Source organism: Polypterus senegalus, chromosome 17 (assembly GCF_016835505.1).
Source record: "Polypterus senegalus isolate Bchr_013 chromosome 17, ASM1683550v1, whole genome shotgun sequence".
NCBI lineage: Eukaryota > Metazoa > Chordata > Cladistia > Polypteriformes > Polypteridae > Polypterus > Polypterus senegalus.
The window spans coordinates 24,373,913-24,394,741 of NC_053170.1; the positions used below are offsets into that span (position 1 = coordinate 24,373,913).

Genomic DNA, 20,829 nt, shown 5'->3' on the forward strand with positions numbered 1-20,829 from the left:
TGTCATTGCCTTTTCATAGAACACTGAGCTTAAGGGCTATTTATATTGATTTGCATATTCAAAGAGGCGTAATTCTGGGAGGAGTTTTGGAGTGGCGGCAGGTGCGTGCACATGCCTTACTTTTCACGCTGACCAGGATTTATGCAGTGGAAGAACGTGGAAGTTGGCGAATGCACAAATTTATGCATCTGGATTTCTTTGTGCATACGAACATTTCCGCTTTTGTCTGTACACCTTGTTTTAGTGTGAATTCTATGCATGGCGTTATGCATGAGGCCCCAGGACTGGTTTCTGCCTGCCTTGCTCTAATTGCTTACACAATGTGCTCACGAATATCACGAATATCATCATGGTTGTGATCAATCATTATATGCCATGTCAAATAACATTTTCTAAACAGCTTAACATGGTGCCTACTTTAAATGAGTCTTTACATTTATATTTACAGATTTATGATTTACATATATGATTTAAAAGTGAATGTGAACACCATTCTGGAAAATAATCCTACTCCATAGAAAAAAATATACAGCACAGCTTAGCAGATACCATTCTACTATGTTCTTTATGTAAAACCAGACTGCACAACAGCATGAATACTGACAATTGAGGAATACAAAAGATCCCCGATTCTCAGCTAGTATTTTAGTATTTTAACCCACGGTGTCCCCTACAGGTTTCTCTTCACTGCGCAGCTGGTTATCTTTTAGGATAAATGATCAGATTTACATAAACCTGCAGGGATTGGTCTAAACTGCTCTGCCCTCCCCTGGATTGGAGATCCTCCCCACAAAATTTGCATCAGTCAGCTCTGGAGAAAGCAACAGACTCATCCTGAGGACTCTCAGGAGAAATTCATTCCATTATTTATCATAAACATTCATATAGACTTTCCAATACTTTATCATCCCTAATACATTTCATTTTGTTTTCTGCATGTACAAGAATGTTTCTAGAACTCGATTGTTATGCATCCATAGGAAGTGGGTATTACATTCACATAATATAACTTTATTTTTGTTTAAATGTAATGTCATTATCTGTTGTATGTACTGTATATTTTATTTGTTAATCATTTTTTATTATTTCATTTCTTAATTGTATTGGACAGTTGTTACTTTTAACACAGTAATTGTAATACATACTTATTGTTGTTCCAGTGTCATGCATTTTATCTTGTTGAGTAAACTATGTGAATACTTTCAGGCCTGCTTCATGACAGCGCCTTGTTCAGACTGTTATATTTAAGTATTAAGTAGTATAATATTCATTATTATCAGTTATGTTAGTGTTCATTGCCATTTGCTCTCTGTCAGTCATGGCCGTCTGTCAATCCAATGATGATGATCCTGTCTATCCATTTTTCCATCTCTGACACATACAAAGAAGAGCTTGCACAAAGAAGTTGTTGATATTGGTGGTAGTGAGGGTGCTCAGTCCTCAATCACACCGTTTTACTTCCTGTTGGGACTCCACATGGCAAGCAGTGAGCAAGATGATGTGGAACAGCAAGGGCAAGTTGTACCCTTTGTGTGACTTTGGTTGAGCCAGTGTTAGTCAGGATCTCACCTCTGACTTACCTAACCCTACCAGGAGTACACAACTCCCAATAGCATTGCCAGGGGATCATTGATCATGCAAACTACTCTGCCATGTTAAAGCGCTGACTCTATGCTATTGTCATATATTAGCACATTGTTACTCTTAGTTTTTTTGTTTTGCATTATTATTATAGTTATTGTTAAAGGCTTACTTTTCTTTCTTTTTTCCTAGCGGAAACTACACACACACATTACAAATCTTCACTTCATTCATCTGATAATAATTGTACTATTGTATGTCTCTTTAACCAATCTTGAATATAATATAATTTGTGGATTTATCAATGGCTTGGAATTGTATTTCCAAATAAAATTGATAATGGATATCTTGGCTTTCTGAACTCTTCTTGCTGGACAACCTGTGGTGATTGCAGATTCATTAAAGAACTGCAACTAAAATTTCAGTGAGGTCACATGGTTGGACTTAATCATCCAACACCTTCACAACACTAGGAGTAGCACATAATCTGGGGTCTAGACACACTATACATTGTGATTGGTGGTTAGCTAGAGCCAGTGGCGTGACAAACAGCAGCCATTATAGCTTAAGGTATACTGTACAATATACAGAGTTGTACTTTGAGTGTTTGTTTTTTCCATTTCAGCTCCTTGTTCGCGGCAGCTTTAGCACCTCTTCTGTTTGTAAAAGTATTTTTCTTTTTAACACAGGAGCATTGTATTGGTGATCGGCTCACACTCAAGCTGTGAGAGAAAGAAGCTGACTGGCACATCCAATGCACTATCACTACCTGGAAGGCTGATTCATCTTCAAGCCATAACAAGGTTGGCTAGTCTACAAGTTAAATGATGTGGTGTTGTGAACAGAAAACAATTATGAAAGAAGGGGACATACTTGGGACTTTGTTACATGTTTGTTTTTAAGTTTGCCTTTGGTCACTCTATGATCATTTGAAAATGATTTACATAGATAACCTATATATCTATATCTCTACATAAGAAAACCTTGTGCCTTACATAACAGTACAAATAAATAATGCATAAGTGAATGTTGTGTTTGCTGCTCCTTTCGAAACTGTGATGTTAACTTTTAAACATTCATAGGACAACGTTGTGAGGTGAGGCTTAGTTGAGACTTGAGACTGCAGTCATTTTAAATAAAGAGAAAGGACTGCTTTTGCCAGGCATTGTTTTACCTTGGTGATGTGATGGATGTTGATTAGCACACGCAAGTAAGTATTTAAATGTACTCTGTATTTGTGACAATAGTGATGACATAAATCTGTGTTTATTTTCTGTAGGTGTTATACTTCAACATTCCAGTAGGTGGCAGCAGAGTGACACTGTGTGCTATGTATGCTCACCTGCTGCTCATTGGAAACATCAAGTAACTGGGTGCTTGCCTGGTCCTTTAATACGGCAAAGGTGCTTAGACATACAGTGGCACCGGGGCTGCCAGCAGGAGCTCTTGGAATATTGCCACCAAGCTTCTACACAGCCGCTGGAAAGACTTCCTGGGGTTTTCCCAGATGTAGTATATGATCCAGGCTTAAAGGTATGTGGAGTTAAAAGGATGGTGAATGCAAATAACTTGTCTGGAGGAAGGAAGAACAACAAGAGATTCTAAAAAGGTATGGAAGGTTAGGGTTAAGCTTTTGGTTAGGGTTTAGGTTACACACTGTTAATCATCCAGACAAGCTAGTCAGGAGTTCAATATCCTGTACAGTTTTTTGATTGTTTATCACTTTGAGTTATCCCTGAGTTGCCTCTTATTTATATAAATATGTGTCTATTAATAAACTATATTTTCTTATTACATTTGGCTCAATTGCCACTTATTCTTAGTTCACCTTAACCAGAGAATGCCCCTAAGGGTCACAAAGCATATAATAAATGGTTATATTCAGAATTTGAGAAGAACATCTAGGAATATTGGTATTTGATTCTTTTTTGGTTATATTAAAAATGTATCCAGAACATTAATATAACATTTAAAAGTGTATTTGTGTTGTTGTCAGAACAAAACTTCATATTATGTTTGGTGTCTTTAAGCTGTGTCACATTAGATGACTTTTCTAGTGATTTTCATTCATTGCCTTCATAATCTTAACAAGTAGGGGACGGTCATCATCAGGCTCCCATGAAGAAAAATCATCTAGACTGACACATGCAGCCACTCCAACTAGTCTGCGACAGGTTTGATTACGTCTGTAGCTGTAGGGGGTGGGCTCTGCGTGCATGAGAGCTGACAACCAATGAATGCTCATCTGGAAGCACAATGTATGTAATGCAGCAATGAAGAATAAGGAACACGAGTGTCTCAAACCTCACAAACAGAAGAGGAGCTCATCTGCCTGATGTCCTGTGTTTCACGTACCATGACAAAACAGAAAAAAGGACCAAGATTGTGGTTGAACTTGCTGTACCTGTTAACCCTTCTTGCAGCACCACCTCCATCAGGCAGCACTCTACTGGCTGCCAGAAAAAGGGATGAGCAAGATTGTGCTGAGAAGTTGGCATCAGTAATGTAAAGTGAAACAGTCCAGTGACAAGATCAGCAACTACATTTGGCAAGTCAGACATGTGACGCAGTTCTGGGGACTCTATTTTGTTTTGCAGATGCGGGGTATCCATGCTGACAGTTGCAGACATATTGTTAATCATTACAATGTCTGCTGACAGTCACAAGAAAGCAGCTTACATGTCTTAGCATCCTTTCAATTGATCTTTGTTGTACCACTCTAACTAGCGATACAGAAAGCTAAAATGCTCTTCCAAAGAAGGTTTAACATTTTGTTTTATTTTTCTGACATCATCAGTGGTTTGTATATTGAGTTTTAGTAGTAGGCTCCACAGCCTGCTTTTCTGTATAATTAACGCCCAGCTTTTGATTCTTTGGAAAACTTGATTCAAACCTACGCAGACACACATGTTGAAATACGTGCATTTTTCAGGCTGACTTAATGTCATTTATATATTTTTCATGTGGTAACTCTACCCTTGTCCTAAATAAAGGACTCTGGAGTCATTTCTTGTCACCTGCAGGCATTGTGTTAATCTGTGTGATGTGTGATGATGTTCTTGTTCTGCCAGTACAATGCCAGATTTGCCAGTTGTAATGGGAATCTTGGCTATTCCCGTTTTAAAGATGTACTAGGGAAAGAGATGATATCGGATACATTCCTCAATGCCATTGCAGTGTTTATGTGCTCATCTTCATCAACAGGGAACAGAAAACATAAAAGAGCAGTTGCTATGGAATGGCAAAGGGCAGATTTCCTGTGTTTTGTGTGTTTTCCTAATACGTTGTGTTTAATGCCTCTATATGTGGAAAATTTGCAGCACATTTTTTAAAAACACCCTGCACATTTCCATGGTGATTTGAATGGGCGACCACCAAAAATAACCAATATTTTGGTGTGACAGAACTATAAAGATCTCTGCCATTTCCCCATGTGATTATTAGAAAGTCTGCAAAGGTTGCACAGAAACTCCAAGTTAGTTTCATTATGATTAGCCCTTGATGGTGCAATACCAATACACCCAAAAGAAACCTCAGTAACCCCAGGCAGATCTTGACAACTTCATGCCTGAGGTTCTGACATGGCACTCGTGTATTTCTCCAGCTGGAACAGGACCTCATTCTGTTGTTTTCTGGCATGTGAAATGTGTTCCAGTAAAGCAGCAGACTTCACAGATGACTCAAAGGATTCTTGGAAATGAGAGGCTGTTGCCAAGAAGAGGGAATTGTGGTCTCTGCTGCATTCTAACTCTTTCATTTTGTCATACAGTTACTCTAGTCAGTGTTATAGAAAGTTAGGGCAGAGCCCCTTCCAAGACTGCAGAACAAACGGAAGAAGAGTCACAAACACACACCCATGGCAGAGTAATTACAAAATACCAATTGTACGAACAATGCACTTTAGCAAAGTGAGAGAAAAATGAAGTTATTATTAAAATGACTAGGGGTCCAGTATATGGATCTTACCCTCCATTTCTTTCATAACAATGATATCCTTGACGTGGTGGTCAACAGAAGTGGCATAGGGTCCCAGGGCTCTTTATTTGATACCTGTCCTGTTCCTGTTCTTCTACCCCAGGGATTCCAGCTATTTCTCACATCCCATAAACAAACATATCAGGTTAATTGATCGGTCAAAGCTGACCCAATATGAATGAGTACCAATGTATCCGTGTGAATAGATCATGAAATTAACTTAGGAATTGATATAGGAAGGGATGTGCTTTTTGGTGGAATCAGCAGGTTAGGATTAAGAGTAGATATGTGCATAGATGGATAATGCATGGATGGATGGATAGATAGCTTTTGAAAATGTACAGTAGATGATGAGGAAGCACAGCAGATATCATTGTTGTTGTGTACAGTTTTGAGCCTGTTTTCTTTCCTAGAGCATCTTCTGTAATTCTGCTGTCCTCCCAATGTGAGATTTCTTCCACAGTCACGTGAATTGACTTATTGTAAATCAACATCAACTAATTGGCTCCTTCCTTGTTTTTGAATCTGTCAGAATAAGCTCCAGCCCACTATACCCCCATATTACTACCCTGTAATTGAAATATTAATGGATTTGTAATGAATAATTGTGCCCTGGCTGAAAACTTAATGATAAACCCTCTGCTATTCATTGACCAGTAGTGGGGAAATATACAGTAGTTGTGGGTACTGATTTTCAACACACCAGAAAGCCTCTGTTTCCAGAGGCATGCAAACTCTGCACCACCCAGTCACCCTCTATATTATATTATATTATATTATATTATATTATATTATATTATATTATATTATATTATATTATATTATATTATATTATATTATATTATCTATGATATATGCTGTTCAAGGACTATTCTTGCCTTGTGCTCTATGATTGCTGGGATAGGCTCCAGCTCCGCGACCCTGGCCTGAATTAAGTGGATTAGAAAATTAAATATTATATTATATTATATTATATTATATTATATTATATTATATTATATTATATTATATTATATTATCTGCGGTGGACTGGTGCCCTGCCCGGGGTTTGTTTCCTGCCTTACACCCTGTGTTGGCTGGGATTGGCTCCAGCAGACCCCCGTGATCTTGTAGTTAGGATATAGCGGGTTGGATAATGGATAGATGGATGGATATTATATTTAACTATACAGGGTGAGCCAAAATGAAGTACTACATTTCTTAAGTTCATTTTTGTGTGAGGTAGAGGCAGCCGAGTGGGTTGAGGTGGAGGTCTTTTGATCAGTGATTTTAGTTTTCAGTTGGCAACATGACTTGGTTCGGTACACACCATGCTTTCACTACCGAAGCGTTCATCAAGTACAACAAATCCATCATCACTACACAATGCGCCTACCGAACACACTTCAGTATTCCTCCTAATGGTGACATCCCAAATCAGAAAACAATTCTTCAATGGGTGGCTAAATTTAGACAGATGGGTACAACCATGTACGGAACATCTCCAGGCCGTCCTTGGACCGTACGAACTGTAAGGGCATCAATTCTGCAGTCTCCTAGACATTCAGCGTGCAGATCTGCTTCTGGCTTAGGCATTTCCAACATGTCTTTGAAGAGGATTTTACAGGAGGACCTTAATTTCTATCCATACAAAGTGATGGTAGTGCAGGAACTCACTGAGAGAGACTGGAAGACCCCTAGAGAGTTGTGGACAAACATTCTGCAAACCGTTCATCGAAATGCCATCATCATATGCAGGCACATTGACATTTGAATGGTTGCGTAAATAAGCACAAATTTCCCTATTGGACTAAACTTCCTCAGAGACCCCTGCAGAATGAGTGTGCTACAGTTTGGTGTGTCATTACAGAATTTAGCGTTGTAGGCCCTTACGTTTCTGAGCAGAAGGGAGCAGCGGTCACCATCACTTCAGAATGTTACAACCGGAAGAAGCGGATGTTTCATCAGGATGGAGCAATAGATTATACGGTGCGGAGATCCATACAAGTAAATGTTTCTGGGGAAGCCCTGCATGGCAATGTTGGGTGGCCTTCACATTCGCCTCATCTCGCTCCATGAGATTTCTTCTTGTTGGTCTGTCTCAAGTCGAAGGTATACACACACCGACCTCAAAACCTTGAAGCCCTCAAGGACGTTATTCGCCATGAAATGGCCGCTATTCCCCTTGAAATGGCTGAACGAGTCATGCAAGCATTCAGAAATCCTCTCAAAGAGTGTATCACTAATGATGGCCACCACCTTGAAGGCATCATTTTTAAAACACAATGAAAAAAATCTATTTTGTATACCCTCTAATGTGTCTTAATGAAATGTATTTTATCTTGTATTGTTTTTGTAGAATAAACGTTTGAAATGTGCTAGTTCTCTTTGGCTCACCCAATATTATATGATATTATACTATCCATCCCGCTATATCCTAACTACAGGGTCATGGCGGTCAGCTGGAGCCAATCCCAGCCAACACAGGGCGCAAGGCAGGAAACAAACCCCGGGCAGGGCGCCAGCCCACCACAGGGCACACACACACACATACCAAGCACACACTAGGGCCAATGTAGAATCGCCAATGCACCTAACCTGCATGTCTTTGGACTGTCGGAGGAAACCCACTCAGACACAGGGAGAACATGCAAACTCCACACTGGGAGGACCCGGGAAACAAACCCAGGTCTCCTAACTGCAAGGCAGCAGCGCTATCCACTGCGCCACCATGCCGCCCCATATTCTAATCTATTCTATTCGATTCTATTCTATTCTATTCTATTATATCAGTAACAGCGCACTGCTCGATAACGTGCAGTGAATACACTTGATTTGAGCATTCCTAGTTTTCATCCTCTTTCTCTGTACGTTTAGCATTCGTTTGCTCAGAGGTTGATGCGCTTGCTGCTTCCTGAGCAGCTCTCCTTTTCTCCACCCTAGCGGCCCGCTTCTTCGCTTCTTTCGTCGGCATGTTTTCACGTTAAAACTGATTAAGTCAGTATTTATGTTGCAATTACTTAGTACATTTTTCTTAATCTTAACAGTTCGACCTGCCTCAAGAACGATTTAAGATATGAAGAGGTAGGGGATTTCTTATGCATTCGTCGCATGGCTGCCCTGTTGCCCGCTGCTGAGAGTTGATTCTACAATAAAATAAAAATAAAAATCATCACCTTCAAAGCAGATAGTAGACCTTATGTAGTATATGTGTACCAAATTTCACATCAATAGATCAAACGGTTTGCGAGATACAGGTGATTTAAAATCCTGGACAGACAAATGGACAGCCATGGTAGCATATTATATTATATTATATTATATTATATTATATTATATTATATTATATTATATTATATTATGCACTAACCATTTCTCCAACATACCTTTTATCCAATAATGTAGAATTCCTTTATGGGTGTAAAGTGTAGGAATGCAGCTAAACTGCTAACAATGAACACAGCAACAGAAGTATCTTCTTAAGGCATTTATTTCACTTGTGGTCTATTTGGCATGCATTCATTTTTTTTTAATTCCTGCATTTGTATTATATTACTGTGTTCATACAACAAGTTGATCCTCATACTGTAGCCGCACTCATCATTGTTCCCATTAGAAACAGAAACCTGAAACCTGCCTAACACAAAGCTACATAAAAGCTTGGCAAGAGCTACTTGATTTATTTATTTATTTTACTGAGCCCAAAAAACCTTTCTGCTGTTTTTAATAGCGTTTGCTGAAGGTCTGGTTTCTCCATTATGAGAAAGTGTATGATGGGGACAAAATGTAAGTCTCCAATACAAAAGCAATAAATGAATGGGGCAGACATGTCTTGTCTGAGTTTCTTTTTGTTTGCTAAAATTACATGCATACCTAAAACTTCTTGTTTGTTGGACTTTTTATGATTTAGTTTAATGTCCTGCATTAAACCGTTATACTTTGTAACATTTTACCACAGCAAAAAGCCAAAGGTTTGAAGTGCGTCACTGTGGTTTGTTTATCCCCAAACAGTATATGATTTTACTCAAAAATAAGACCATGAATTAACACAGCTGAAAATGTATGCAAAGCAGCTAACAGGAAGAAATAATACGGCCATGTAAACAACCTGACAAGGAGGTGGGAAACGTCAAGTGGAGGCAACTCAGGCAGACTACTAAAAAGTGCTGATTTGCACCCTGTTTGTTGAAAGTCAATATATGGCCTGGAGCTACTGTCTGCTATTTAGAGTTTCCATGTGAATACAATACAATTTATTTTTGTATAGCCCAAAATCACACAAGGAGTGCTTCAATGGGTTTTAACAGGCCCTATTTTTTGACAGCCCTCCAGCCTTGACTCTCTAAGAAGACAAGAAAAACTCCCAAAAAAACCCTTGTAGGGAAAAAATGGAAGAAACCTTGGGAAAGGCAGTTCAAAGAGAGACCCCTTTCCAGGTAGGTTGGGCGTACAGTGGGTGTCAAAAAGAAAAAGGGAAATACAATACAATACACAGAGCAGAACACAAGTAATCCTCAATACAATATAACAGTGCAATAGAAATAAGACAAGTACTAAGCAGAATTCAAAAGTAGACGATATCCCATAATATGATTTGGATTTGTTCAGCGTTCTGGAGACCTTGGCCATCAAGCTGTTTCACCCTGTTAGCCATTCCACAGCTGAGTCAGTGCTGCGCCAGCCAATCCAATGAAACCCATTTTTAACAAATGCATTTTCTTATTTTGGAAACAAACACCATGAGTAAAGTAAAAATGTCTGGCAACTGCAATGAACGTTAGAGCTCACCTATGAATGGATGGAAGAAATCACTCCTGCCATACCAAAGAAACATGCCTCCCGCACTCACTCAAAACAGGCCAGAGCCAACGGCAGGAACTCACAACAGCATCGCGCTTTTGCCAGTAGCACTCCTTTGAAAATTGTATTATTGTGAACGTCAAGCCGATATTAAAAGAAGCTAAGTGTGTCCTTTCTTTAAAGATCTTTTTTTTTTCTTCTTCTTGTACCACTAGGGAAGGATTGATATTTTATTTTATAATACATTGTATTATAAGCATTACACGCTTGAGAGAGAGAGAGAGACACACACACACACACGCGTGCGCACGAGAGACAGAGAGACGGCTGGACGCATAAGGCTGAGATGGCAGTTAAAGAATGCACCGGGCTTGTTTTTAAAGAGACAGATCCGAGTATTGTTTTAACCTCGTTGTATTTAATGAAGACTTTTTCTTATTGGATTTTAACCTCCACTTCACTTCTGTTTACAGCGATCGGTTCGTAGCATGCATTGTTGCAATGTTACTTTTCTTGGTGGTTTATTAAATTATGGATTTTTCAAATGTTCATTTTTCTCCCTGTGCTTAAAACTCATTAAAAAAAAGTGTTTTTAGCGAACGGGTCATAAGGCTATAGCGCAAATTCTTGCAGTGTTAGTTTTCTCTGTCGTTCAAGGTTTTCTTAGTGTTATTCAATATTTTTACATTTAGTTTACCATTATGCTGTGCATTCTATGGTATAATTAACTATATTTGTGCTTAAAAACTAAAAAAATATATATTTACATACAGTTTGTACGGTCTTGTATGGATTAATTGTATTTACATACAATGATATGGGAGAAATTACTTCGGTTCACGACCAAATCAGTTTACGACCAGACCAGAATTATGGCCATGAACCGAGGTTCCACTGTGTATATATATATATATATATATATATATATATATATATATATATATATATACATACTAGTGTCTGGGAGTCCGATCGGGCTACAAATTCTACGATTGTGAAATCCATACTTTCTCTGCAAAGAATTATTTGTTTTTTTAAGTACTAATTCGGCTGATGTAATGAAGAGCTTCCTGTTTAAACGGGGCTGCAAGATGTGAATTCAGCTCTTCGGCGCATCTCATTTGATTTTTTCCGGCAAACAAATTTTCAAAACAAACTGTATTTTACAACTCTAATCAGAGTCAGAGAAATAATTATGTTGCCGTGGTCATTTTAGATCTGAGATCGGCTAAAATTTAAACAATGACCGTTGTTAATACCCAGTCGTCATTACTCAGTTTGCCAATTGATGTCAGAAGGACAGATGCCAAAACCGAACTGCCCAAAGATAGATTTCGACGTACCAAGCAAATGGCGATATGGTCTAAATTACTTACGGTTACGGAGCTGTCGAAGGTTTTAAGTCAGTCGACGATGTCCTGGAAAGTACGCCCCACCAAACTAACGTTCCAAAAACCAACCGAACTTACTGTTATCTGCTCAAACCAACACCGACTTACTATAATTGGCCTTCCAGCGGCGTCACTGAAGCATTTGAACATTCTTAGTCAATCATGCAATACTGCATCCGCGTTTGCCACGTTATAGTCTAACTACAGAGGCAGAGTCCCATTGCATGGTTCTAATTTGTATTGAGTCTAGGTATTGACGTGAACACCATACATACGGATAGTATCAATTATATATAAGGATATATATATACAGTTTATATATACTAGCTGTCCCCTGTGGCTCCGCCCGTTTCGTAGTGAAACAGGACAAACTTTAAAAATCAATAAAAATTTTTTTTTAAAAAGTAATAATTTGCATTGAGAAAAATTTATATTGATAGCTTTCTGAGGGTTTCTTGATATACCACATTTTTGGTTTTGCTATCAGAGGCGTGAATGTAGCTGTGATCTCTTTGCCAAAAATGTAAAAAGTTGACAAGGTATCTCTGGCCAAGTGGAAGGTAGATACGCTCCAATGTCAAACAGAGTCAATGTATCTGATTGTGTTCAGCTCTGATTGGAGAGTGTCCACCACATGGGGCAAAACACATTGCCGTGATATCTCTGCCAATCAGCACCTACCCTCTAAAACACACGTAGATGTGATCTCTCTGTCAAAAACGTCAAACGTTACTCCTTAACAAACTCTAGATGGTAATGTTTGCTGAACAAACAGTTATCATTAGCTAAGCAGAGGCAAGGTAAGCTCCAACATGTGGCGAGAGGTAGAACAACTCGAACGGAGGCTGGCACGTGAGTGAGGATGGCCCCATCCGGCTCCCTACTCCTGAGGGTCCTGCCCTCCTCCCCTCAGCCTGCAGCCATCTATCGGATTTGCGCGAATAAATCGGTACCGCAAGCAAACTATGATACGATGCGAGAAGTCTCAAAATCAACCAGAATGTTCAAGCAAATTATAGGAAAAAAAACCTGCTCTAAAAGAAGTTCTTTCGTGAAAAGTGAACAGACATACAGAAGGACAGTCATTGAATTTTATATACAGTATATAGCAATGTATATATATTTATATGTATATATATATACATATATATATTTTGTGACCAGTGTCGCCTCCAATTCACTGACGGCGGTAGCATTCACTCAAAGACAGCTCCTTCCCTATGTATTCCTGACGTGTATCTCTGGCTGCTACACACTGAGCACTTTGTTGAACAGTACACCAATAACAAAGACACGCAACTGTCCTTTGAAAACTCCTTCTTGAACAGAATTTTAATGAGAAACAACCACACTCTTAGCTGGCCTTTACCAGCATCAGCACCAGGTTTGCAGGCTTACCAGGTAACGTACTTCTCACACGATGTTTATCCCCGAGACTGTGTCTGCCCTAGCCACTGCTTCTGAGTTGCTGAACCTGTTTGACGAGGGAAACTTTGTGCTCTGCTATTCTTGATAAATTTCAGTCGGGTTTTAGAGCAAATCACAGCACAGAAACTGCACTCGTTAAAGTAGTAAATGACTTGCGAGTGAATGCAGACAGAGGCCATTTATCTGTTCTCATCCTCTTAGATCTGAGTGCTGCATTTGACACCATTGATCACAACATTCTTAGAAATCGCCTTAGTCAATGGGTGGGCCTCTCTGGCAGGGTCTTAAGTTGGTTTGAATCCTACCTGACAGGGAGAAAATGTTATGTTAGTTGTGGGAATTACAACTCGAAGACACATGATATCCGATATGGTGTTCCACAAGGCTCTATCCTGGGTCCGCTGTTATTCTCAATCTATATGCTTCCGTTAGGTCAGATTATCTCAGGGCACAACGTGAGCTACCACAGCTATGCTGATGACACACAGCTGTACTTGTCAATAGCTCCTGATGACCCTGATTCTATTGATTCACTAACAGAATGTCTGACTTGTATCTCAGAATGGATGAATAGTAATTTTCTCAAGTTAAATAAAGAGAAAACTGAAATCTTAGTGATCAGCAATAATGGATACAATGAGGCTATTAGAAATAAACTGGATACATTAGGATTAAAAGTCAAGACGGAGGTAAAAAGCTTAGGGGTGATTGTTGACTGTAATCTGAATTTTAAATCACATATTAATCAGATCATTAGGACAGCATTTTTTCACCTAAGAAACATAAGTAAAGTTAGACCTCTTATATCACTGAAAGATGCTGAGAAATTAGTTCACGCGTTTGTTTTCAGTCGACTAGATTACTGTAACGCACTCCTCTCAGGACTACCCAAAAAAGATATAAATCGTTTGCAACTAGTGCAGAATGCAGCTGCTAGAATCCTAACTAGGAAAAGAAAATCCGAACACATTTCTCCAGTTTTAATGTCACTACACTGGTTGCCTGTGTCATTCAGAATTGACTTTAAAATTCTGCTTATGGTTTATAAAGCCTTAAATAATCTCGCCCCATCTTATATATCGGAATGTCTGACACCTTATATTCCAAATCGTAACCTCAGATCCTCAAATGAGTGTCTCCTTAGAATTCCAAGAACAAAACTTAAAAGAAGTGGTGAGGCGGCCTTCTGCTGCTATGCACCTAAAATCTGGAATAGCCTGCCATTAGGAATTCGCCAGGCTGATACAGTAGAGTAGTTTAAAACACTGCTGAAAACACATTACTTTAACATGGCCTTTTTATAACTTCATTTTAATCTTAATTTAACTTAATCCTGATACTCTATATGTTGAATCTCCTCAAAATAACTATTCATGGTGGCTCTAAAATCGGTACTGACCCCTACTCTCTTTTCTGTTTCTTTTTCTGGTTTCTTTGTGGTGGTGGCCTGCGCCACCTCCACCTACTCAAAGCTTCATGATGCACCAACAATGATGGACGGATTAAAAGGAAGAAGTCTACGTGACCATCATCATCATCAAGTCCTTCCGTGAGAATCCTAAATCCAAAGAGGACTGTTTCATTTATGTTAGGTAGAATGCCCAGAGGGGACTGGGCGGTCTCATGGTCTGGAATCCCTACAGATTTTATTTTTTCTCCAGCCGTCTGGAGTTTTTTTGTTTTTTCTGTCCCCCCTGGCCATTGAACCTTACTCTTACTCGATGTTAATTAATGTTGATTTATTTTGTTTTATAATTGTGTCTTTCATTTTTCTATTCTTTAATATGTAAAGCACTTTGAGCTACTGTTTGTATGAAAATGTGCTATATAAATAAATGTTGTTGTTGTTGCTCTTTTAAACTGAAGATGGGAGCTAGAAGAGGACATTTACCAGTTCTTGTGTACTAAAGAAAAGGCTCTGCAACCCAAGCTTGACAATATATATACTTTTGGTTTAGGTATAGTAAATTCTGTAACCTGTAATAGACATATTCCTAGGGAGTATGTGCCCCCGGCTAGATGCAAGTGCATTTCCTATGAACTAACACAGAGCATTTTTCCAAGATTATTTAAAGGATATACAGCCTGTACATATAGCCATTAACTTTCCAAATCAAGATAAGTTCCAGACATATACATCCTGTACTGTCTAAAATATATGTAAAATAAATTTATTAATGCCTCACAGTAAGGAGACCTGGGTTCGCTTCCCGGGTCTACCCTGTGTGGAGTTGGCATGTTCTCCCCGTGTCTGTGTGGGTTTCCTCCGGCTACTCTGGTTTCCTCCCACAGTCCAAAGACATGTAGGTTAGGTGCATTGGCGATTCTAAATTGTCCCTAGTGTGTGTGTGGTGTTTGTTTCTGCCTTGCGCCCTGTGCTGGCTGGGATTGGCTCCAGCAGACCCCTGTGACCCTGTGTTAGGATATAGCGGGCTGGATAATGGATGGATGGATGTATTAAATCATAAATAAAAAAATAAAAAAAAACATAAGGACTAAGCATATTCATTTATTAACAGTCTATTTTTCTATGAGAGGGTTAAAGACAGCTGCACCCTACACTAACAGCACACGGAGCGATTCAGGAAACAGTCCTGGTAGAGATGACAATTACTCACTGGAAACAATCATAATGAACCAAATAAATATGATCTCTTAACCTTACATATATGTGAGAAGAAAACGGGAATACCCAAAGAAAATCCACCTGCGCACAGTGAGAACATGCAAACACTACAGAGACAGGAGACATGTTTGGAATTTAACCCAGATCCCTGTGGCTGTAAGGCAGTAACCACTGAGCCGCCATACTGCTCACTCACACCACATTTATTGCCAGTTATGTCTTTGGACTAAGAGAGAAAATGGGAGCCAACCAAAAGGAAATCTATGGAACTCCTCAGAACTTAAATGAGAATCACTCCGGGCTCTAAATGCTAGAAAACAGCGATACTAAACACTTCACTAACATATACATGTGTCTATATTCAAACTGTATGTGTTTAATTTTTATTTGCATGTATATCTGAAGTTCTGGGTCAAATTATATTTTACAGGCTCTTTTTTACTGTTTTAATTCTCCTTCTTAGTTCAAGTTTAGTTTAAAGTACATGAAGCAAACATTAACTTACAAAGTTTTATTATCTAATCTCACAATGGAGCAGGTCAACAAAAGATGTTGGCATCAACTCATAATCTGACATACTGTATATGATCTGACATTCTTAAGAAATCAAAGACCACCTTACCATATTTTAACTTCCATGCATAAAACTCTAGGTCTTCCACTGACACGGGACCTGCTGTGACGACCACCAGTAAAGTTATGGCAAGCACAAGGCACTTCATTCTACAAGAAAACAGCAGCAGAGATAAACGTAAAGCACCGTCCCTCACATGGTGTGGAAAGAAATGTGTTTTCGTAAAACGGCTGATGACTCTCTGACTTTCTTACCCAAGGCTGTCTGTGAACTTGGCAGGTCTGAAATTTCTCTCTTCCTCTGCTCATAGATGAAACTGGCAAATGTTCAATATTTATAGGGAGTTCAATGTCGTGCAATCAGCTGCAAGCCATAAACAAATAAAAAGTTCGCCTGAAAAAAAAAAAAAAGGAAATGACATTTTTCTGCTCACTCAGCCCCACATCATTTTTTAACAAATACATTTGCATAATTTCTGTTTGTTCTGTTCTGTTATTACTATTATGGTGATTGGAATAATACAAATATATTTTTAAAATTATTCTGTGAGAGCCTTAAAATGTAATTATAAATATGTGGGTTATTTTGCCATAGGCAGAGTGGAGGCTCTTAGGTTAAGGATTTGTGTTGGTATCTGAAAAGGTTTGCCGGTTCAAATCCCTTTACTCCTCTGTTAGGCCCTTGAGCAATGCCCTTAGTCTGATAATTGCTCTGGGGTGTTTTACAATAGCTGACCCCCAAAGGGCATACAAAGATACAATTTACCTTCTAGGATTAATAAAATATATAAAAATAATCAAAATCAGTTGATTTATATGGTCAGGTCAGGTCAGGTTGAGGAGCATGCACTAGTACAGCGCGTTGCCACACCCGCCACACAATGAAACAGCTCGGGATCTTGGTTGGTAACCCCGCCAGGCACACACGCGGTCCAGTCCCACCCTCCAGAAATGTCCCTCTATCTGCTGCAGCCAGGTGTTACATGGGCGTCCCTTTGGCCTGGTCCTCAACAATGAGGATCCTATGAGCCGGATCACCCTCGGGTAATCACGCTACATGGCCATAGTGTTGTAACCAACGCTCCCTCACAATGCAGGTAATGTGCCTCATTCGGGACTGCGTAAGCAATCACTCATTCAACACAAAGTCAAACCAGCGGTACACAAAGATCCAGAGAGACTACCAAAGGAGTTCAGTCTTCATCTCAAAACAAACATACTGAAGACTTAAGGCTTGCTAAAATATTTCTCAGTGGTTGTCCATTTTCTGTCAGTCTCTAAGTGGAGAGGCTCATTAAGTTGTGATGAGAAGGTTAGCGGAGAAGTGGTACCTATGATGGCAACAACTGACACAAGGTACATACCTAACCCATGACAGGATGGCAGCCTATCACTCAGCTCACGTACATACACAACCAGTTTTAGATCTTTAGTCAGCCTAACTGCATGTTTTATAACTGTTGTGGGACACTAGTGTACCCCAGAGAAGGCAGAATAGCTGTGAATAAAAAATAATTATCAAAGCGTGGCATGGAAATACCCCATGGGATGTTAGTACATGAGAATAAATATTTATATTTTACATTTAAATGTATTTGCTTAACAGATGCCTTACAAAAGAGGTCAGCATAATCGAGTAAACATCAGCCTGGGGGACTCTTTGAGAACAAGTATTTCAGCACAAGGGTACCAAATTGATCACCACAAGTGAAGAGCTCAGAACAAAATGCAAGTGAATTACACTTCTCTAGTTACAAGAATCTAACTTCAGCAAGGCAGAAATTCACCAGAGAGTCTTAAACAAGTGGAAGTGGGCAGTTCATTCTACCAGCCAAGAGATGGATTGAGATTTGATGCCACGCAGATGTAGCATCTCTAGATGCCATTCATCTTCAGACCTGAGTGGACAAGAAGGCACATAGGATCTCATAACTGTCTCCATATGTATGAGTGCTAACTCACTGATTACTCTGTAGGCCAACATCAAGGTTTTAAACGTAATACATGCTGATTTTGGGAGCCAATGTAGTGATCTAAAAGAGAGGATTGACATGTTCTCACCTCGGCTGGTTGAACACCAGATGTGCTTCTGCATTTTTAGTCATCAGCACTTTGTTGGCTAGATGAGCTGGCACTCCTGCCAGCAGAGAGTTGTATTACTCCAAATGTGACAAGACCAAAGCCTGGGCCAGCAATTGAGATTCATACTTTGAAAGATATGGTCTGATCTTGTGGATGTTGCATAGAGTGAATCTACAAGACCAAGAGAGGGTCATAAGCTGGTTAGTGAAGTACAGCTGGTCATTGATCTCCACTACAGACCTGGCAGGTGCTAGCATAAATGAACTTGGCTGAACATACATGAGGTGCTGAATAGACAGAGAAGTTGGGATAATAAGAAGGTCCGGATTTGACAGGTTGAGCTGGAGGTGGTTGTTCTTGTCTCATTACACTATCTATCTATCTATCTATCTATCTATCTATCTATCTATCTATCTATCTATCTATCTATCTATCTATCTATCTATCTATCTATCTATCTATCTGTCTATCTATCTATCTATCTATCTATCTTTAGTAAAACCTTCAGGTTCTGTTCCTGTACAACATTTGTTTATCCGCTATTGTACCCATGGTCTAGTCCATATGTAGTAGAAAATGATTTCTCAGAGGCCTGTCGTGTAACTGCAACATGTGAGGTAGAGCAACAACAGCTCTGTGATGCTGTTAGATGTCCGTGGCTGTGCGTGCACTACACTCAATCGATCAATGTATGTCTAACCAGCTCCGAGAGGTGTAGGTAATTCGTGATGGGGACCACATTCATGATTGGGACCAGGCTTGGATTTGTTACCTATGAAAGAGAAATTCACAATAACTGCGGGTCATAAGCTCTCGCTGATTAAGTCCCTGCCCTTTGCACGCACCATCTATTGTTACTACCAATTAGATGGTATAGTGAGGTCATCAGGTTGGCCCTGCCATGGTTGCTCATAGTCTTAAGTGCCGAGAAGATGATAAAACTTGACTATAGAGGAGGTTAAAGTTAAAACAAAGTTTCTGTAGGCAAACCTACGGAAAGATCATTACTGTGCCTCAATGGTACCAGAGTGGAGGGACTGTGTCCCTTCTAACCCCCTTCTCACCTCATTCCCTGTTCCTGACTCTATTTCTAATTTTTTTTGCAATGACAACATTAAAAACTAAAAGTACTAGTCTTTAGGGTACCTTTCATCACACAAATCTTTAACATATTTTTGAAAACATATTATTTCTTTACCCTGTTCTCAGTATTATGCTTTAACCAGTCCTGTAAGATAGCTTTTGGTCCATCTGAAGCCTAATGGCATTTCTTCTTTATTTCAGGAATGCTGGTCAGCAGGGATTTTTGGGCGAAGGCAGTCGAGACCTGAAAGTTGCCCTAAGGAAGTGAAGTTTCCTTCCCAGAAAGTTGCATCTGATGGAATTCCAATTTCCAGGTCACTTTCCGTTTTGTCACATGAGCCTAGAGTCACCCACTGCCATCTCACAGATGTTTCCTTATATTTATCAGTTTGGACCTTTTTTATTTACTGGGTTACACTGTTATCACTTTCTGACAGCTCATCAGTATGGCAGCCTCCACCTTCTTGTGCTGAAAGTGTTTCCATATCTAACAACAGAGGAATATAACAGAATTACCGTCTTTATTAAGAGGATTTCGGAATGTTTATAGATGGCTCTAAACTGCCAGTGATCAGAACACAGCATGAAAATGTGTTTTGTTTGGAAATGTAACGCTTTCCTTAATCTCTATTGTTCTTCAGTTCCATACTGACAATGTTTACAGATGGCACATTGGGTACTTCAATTGTTGCATAATAAACATCAGTAGAGGTGTCTTGGCATACATTTCTTAACTAAGCATGCAGATTTATGAAAAGCCTGCAGGATCTTCTTTAGCCAAGATGTCTTTGTATTCATGCATGTACAGTATTTTTATTCTGGTTCATCATGGCTATTGCTGTGAAAGCCTCTCCTTTTCTTCTGATTAAATATTGTTGTTTCTTTTGGCAACTTAGCTTCTCTGCCTCTTAGCCCCAGGAGCCTTGACTGAAATCTATGCCTGGACACTATCTGAGTAATTACATTTATATAGTGCTTTTCTCGCTACTCAAATCACTTTACATACACAGAGAGGAACCACTTCAATCACCACCAATGTGTAGCACCCACCTGGATGGTGCAACAGCACTATAAATTAGCTATTGGGTGGTGAAGGGGTGGGAGAGATAGCCACATAGAGACAGGGGATGATAGGTGGCCAGAGGCTATGGTGGGCAAGTTAGCCAGGACATTGGCATACACCCTACTCTGCCCGGAGATCTTTTATGAACACAGAGAGTCAGAACCCCAGTTTTACAGCACAGTGTCCCCATCACTGCACTGGGACATTGGGATCCACACACAGTCCACACGTTAAGCACTTCCTGTTGG

General features: G+C 39.5%; 1 protein-coding gene across 2 annotated transcripts in view; it reads right to left on the reverse strand.

Moving 5' to 3' along the window:
• Nucleotides 1-16,726, reverse strand: part of LOC120517641 (procathepsin L-like) — a 35,837-nt gene extending 19,111 nt beyond the window's left edge. Inside the window, exons 1-2 of one of the 2 annotated variants that reach the window (XM_039740068.1) lie at nt 16,609-16,726; nt 16,403-16,503 (exon numbers count right to left, since the gene is read on the reverse strand). In XM_039740068.1, the coding sequence (XP_039596002.1) occupies nt 16,403-16,502 (100 nt within the window). In that variant the 5' untranslated portion in view covers nt 16,503; nt 16,609-16,726. The other variant, XM_039740067.1, reaches the window with a different exon arrangement.
• Nucleotides 16,727-20,829: the final 4,103 nt, after the last annotated feature.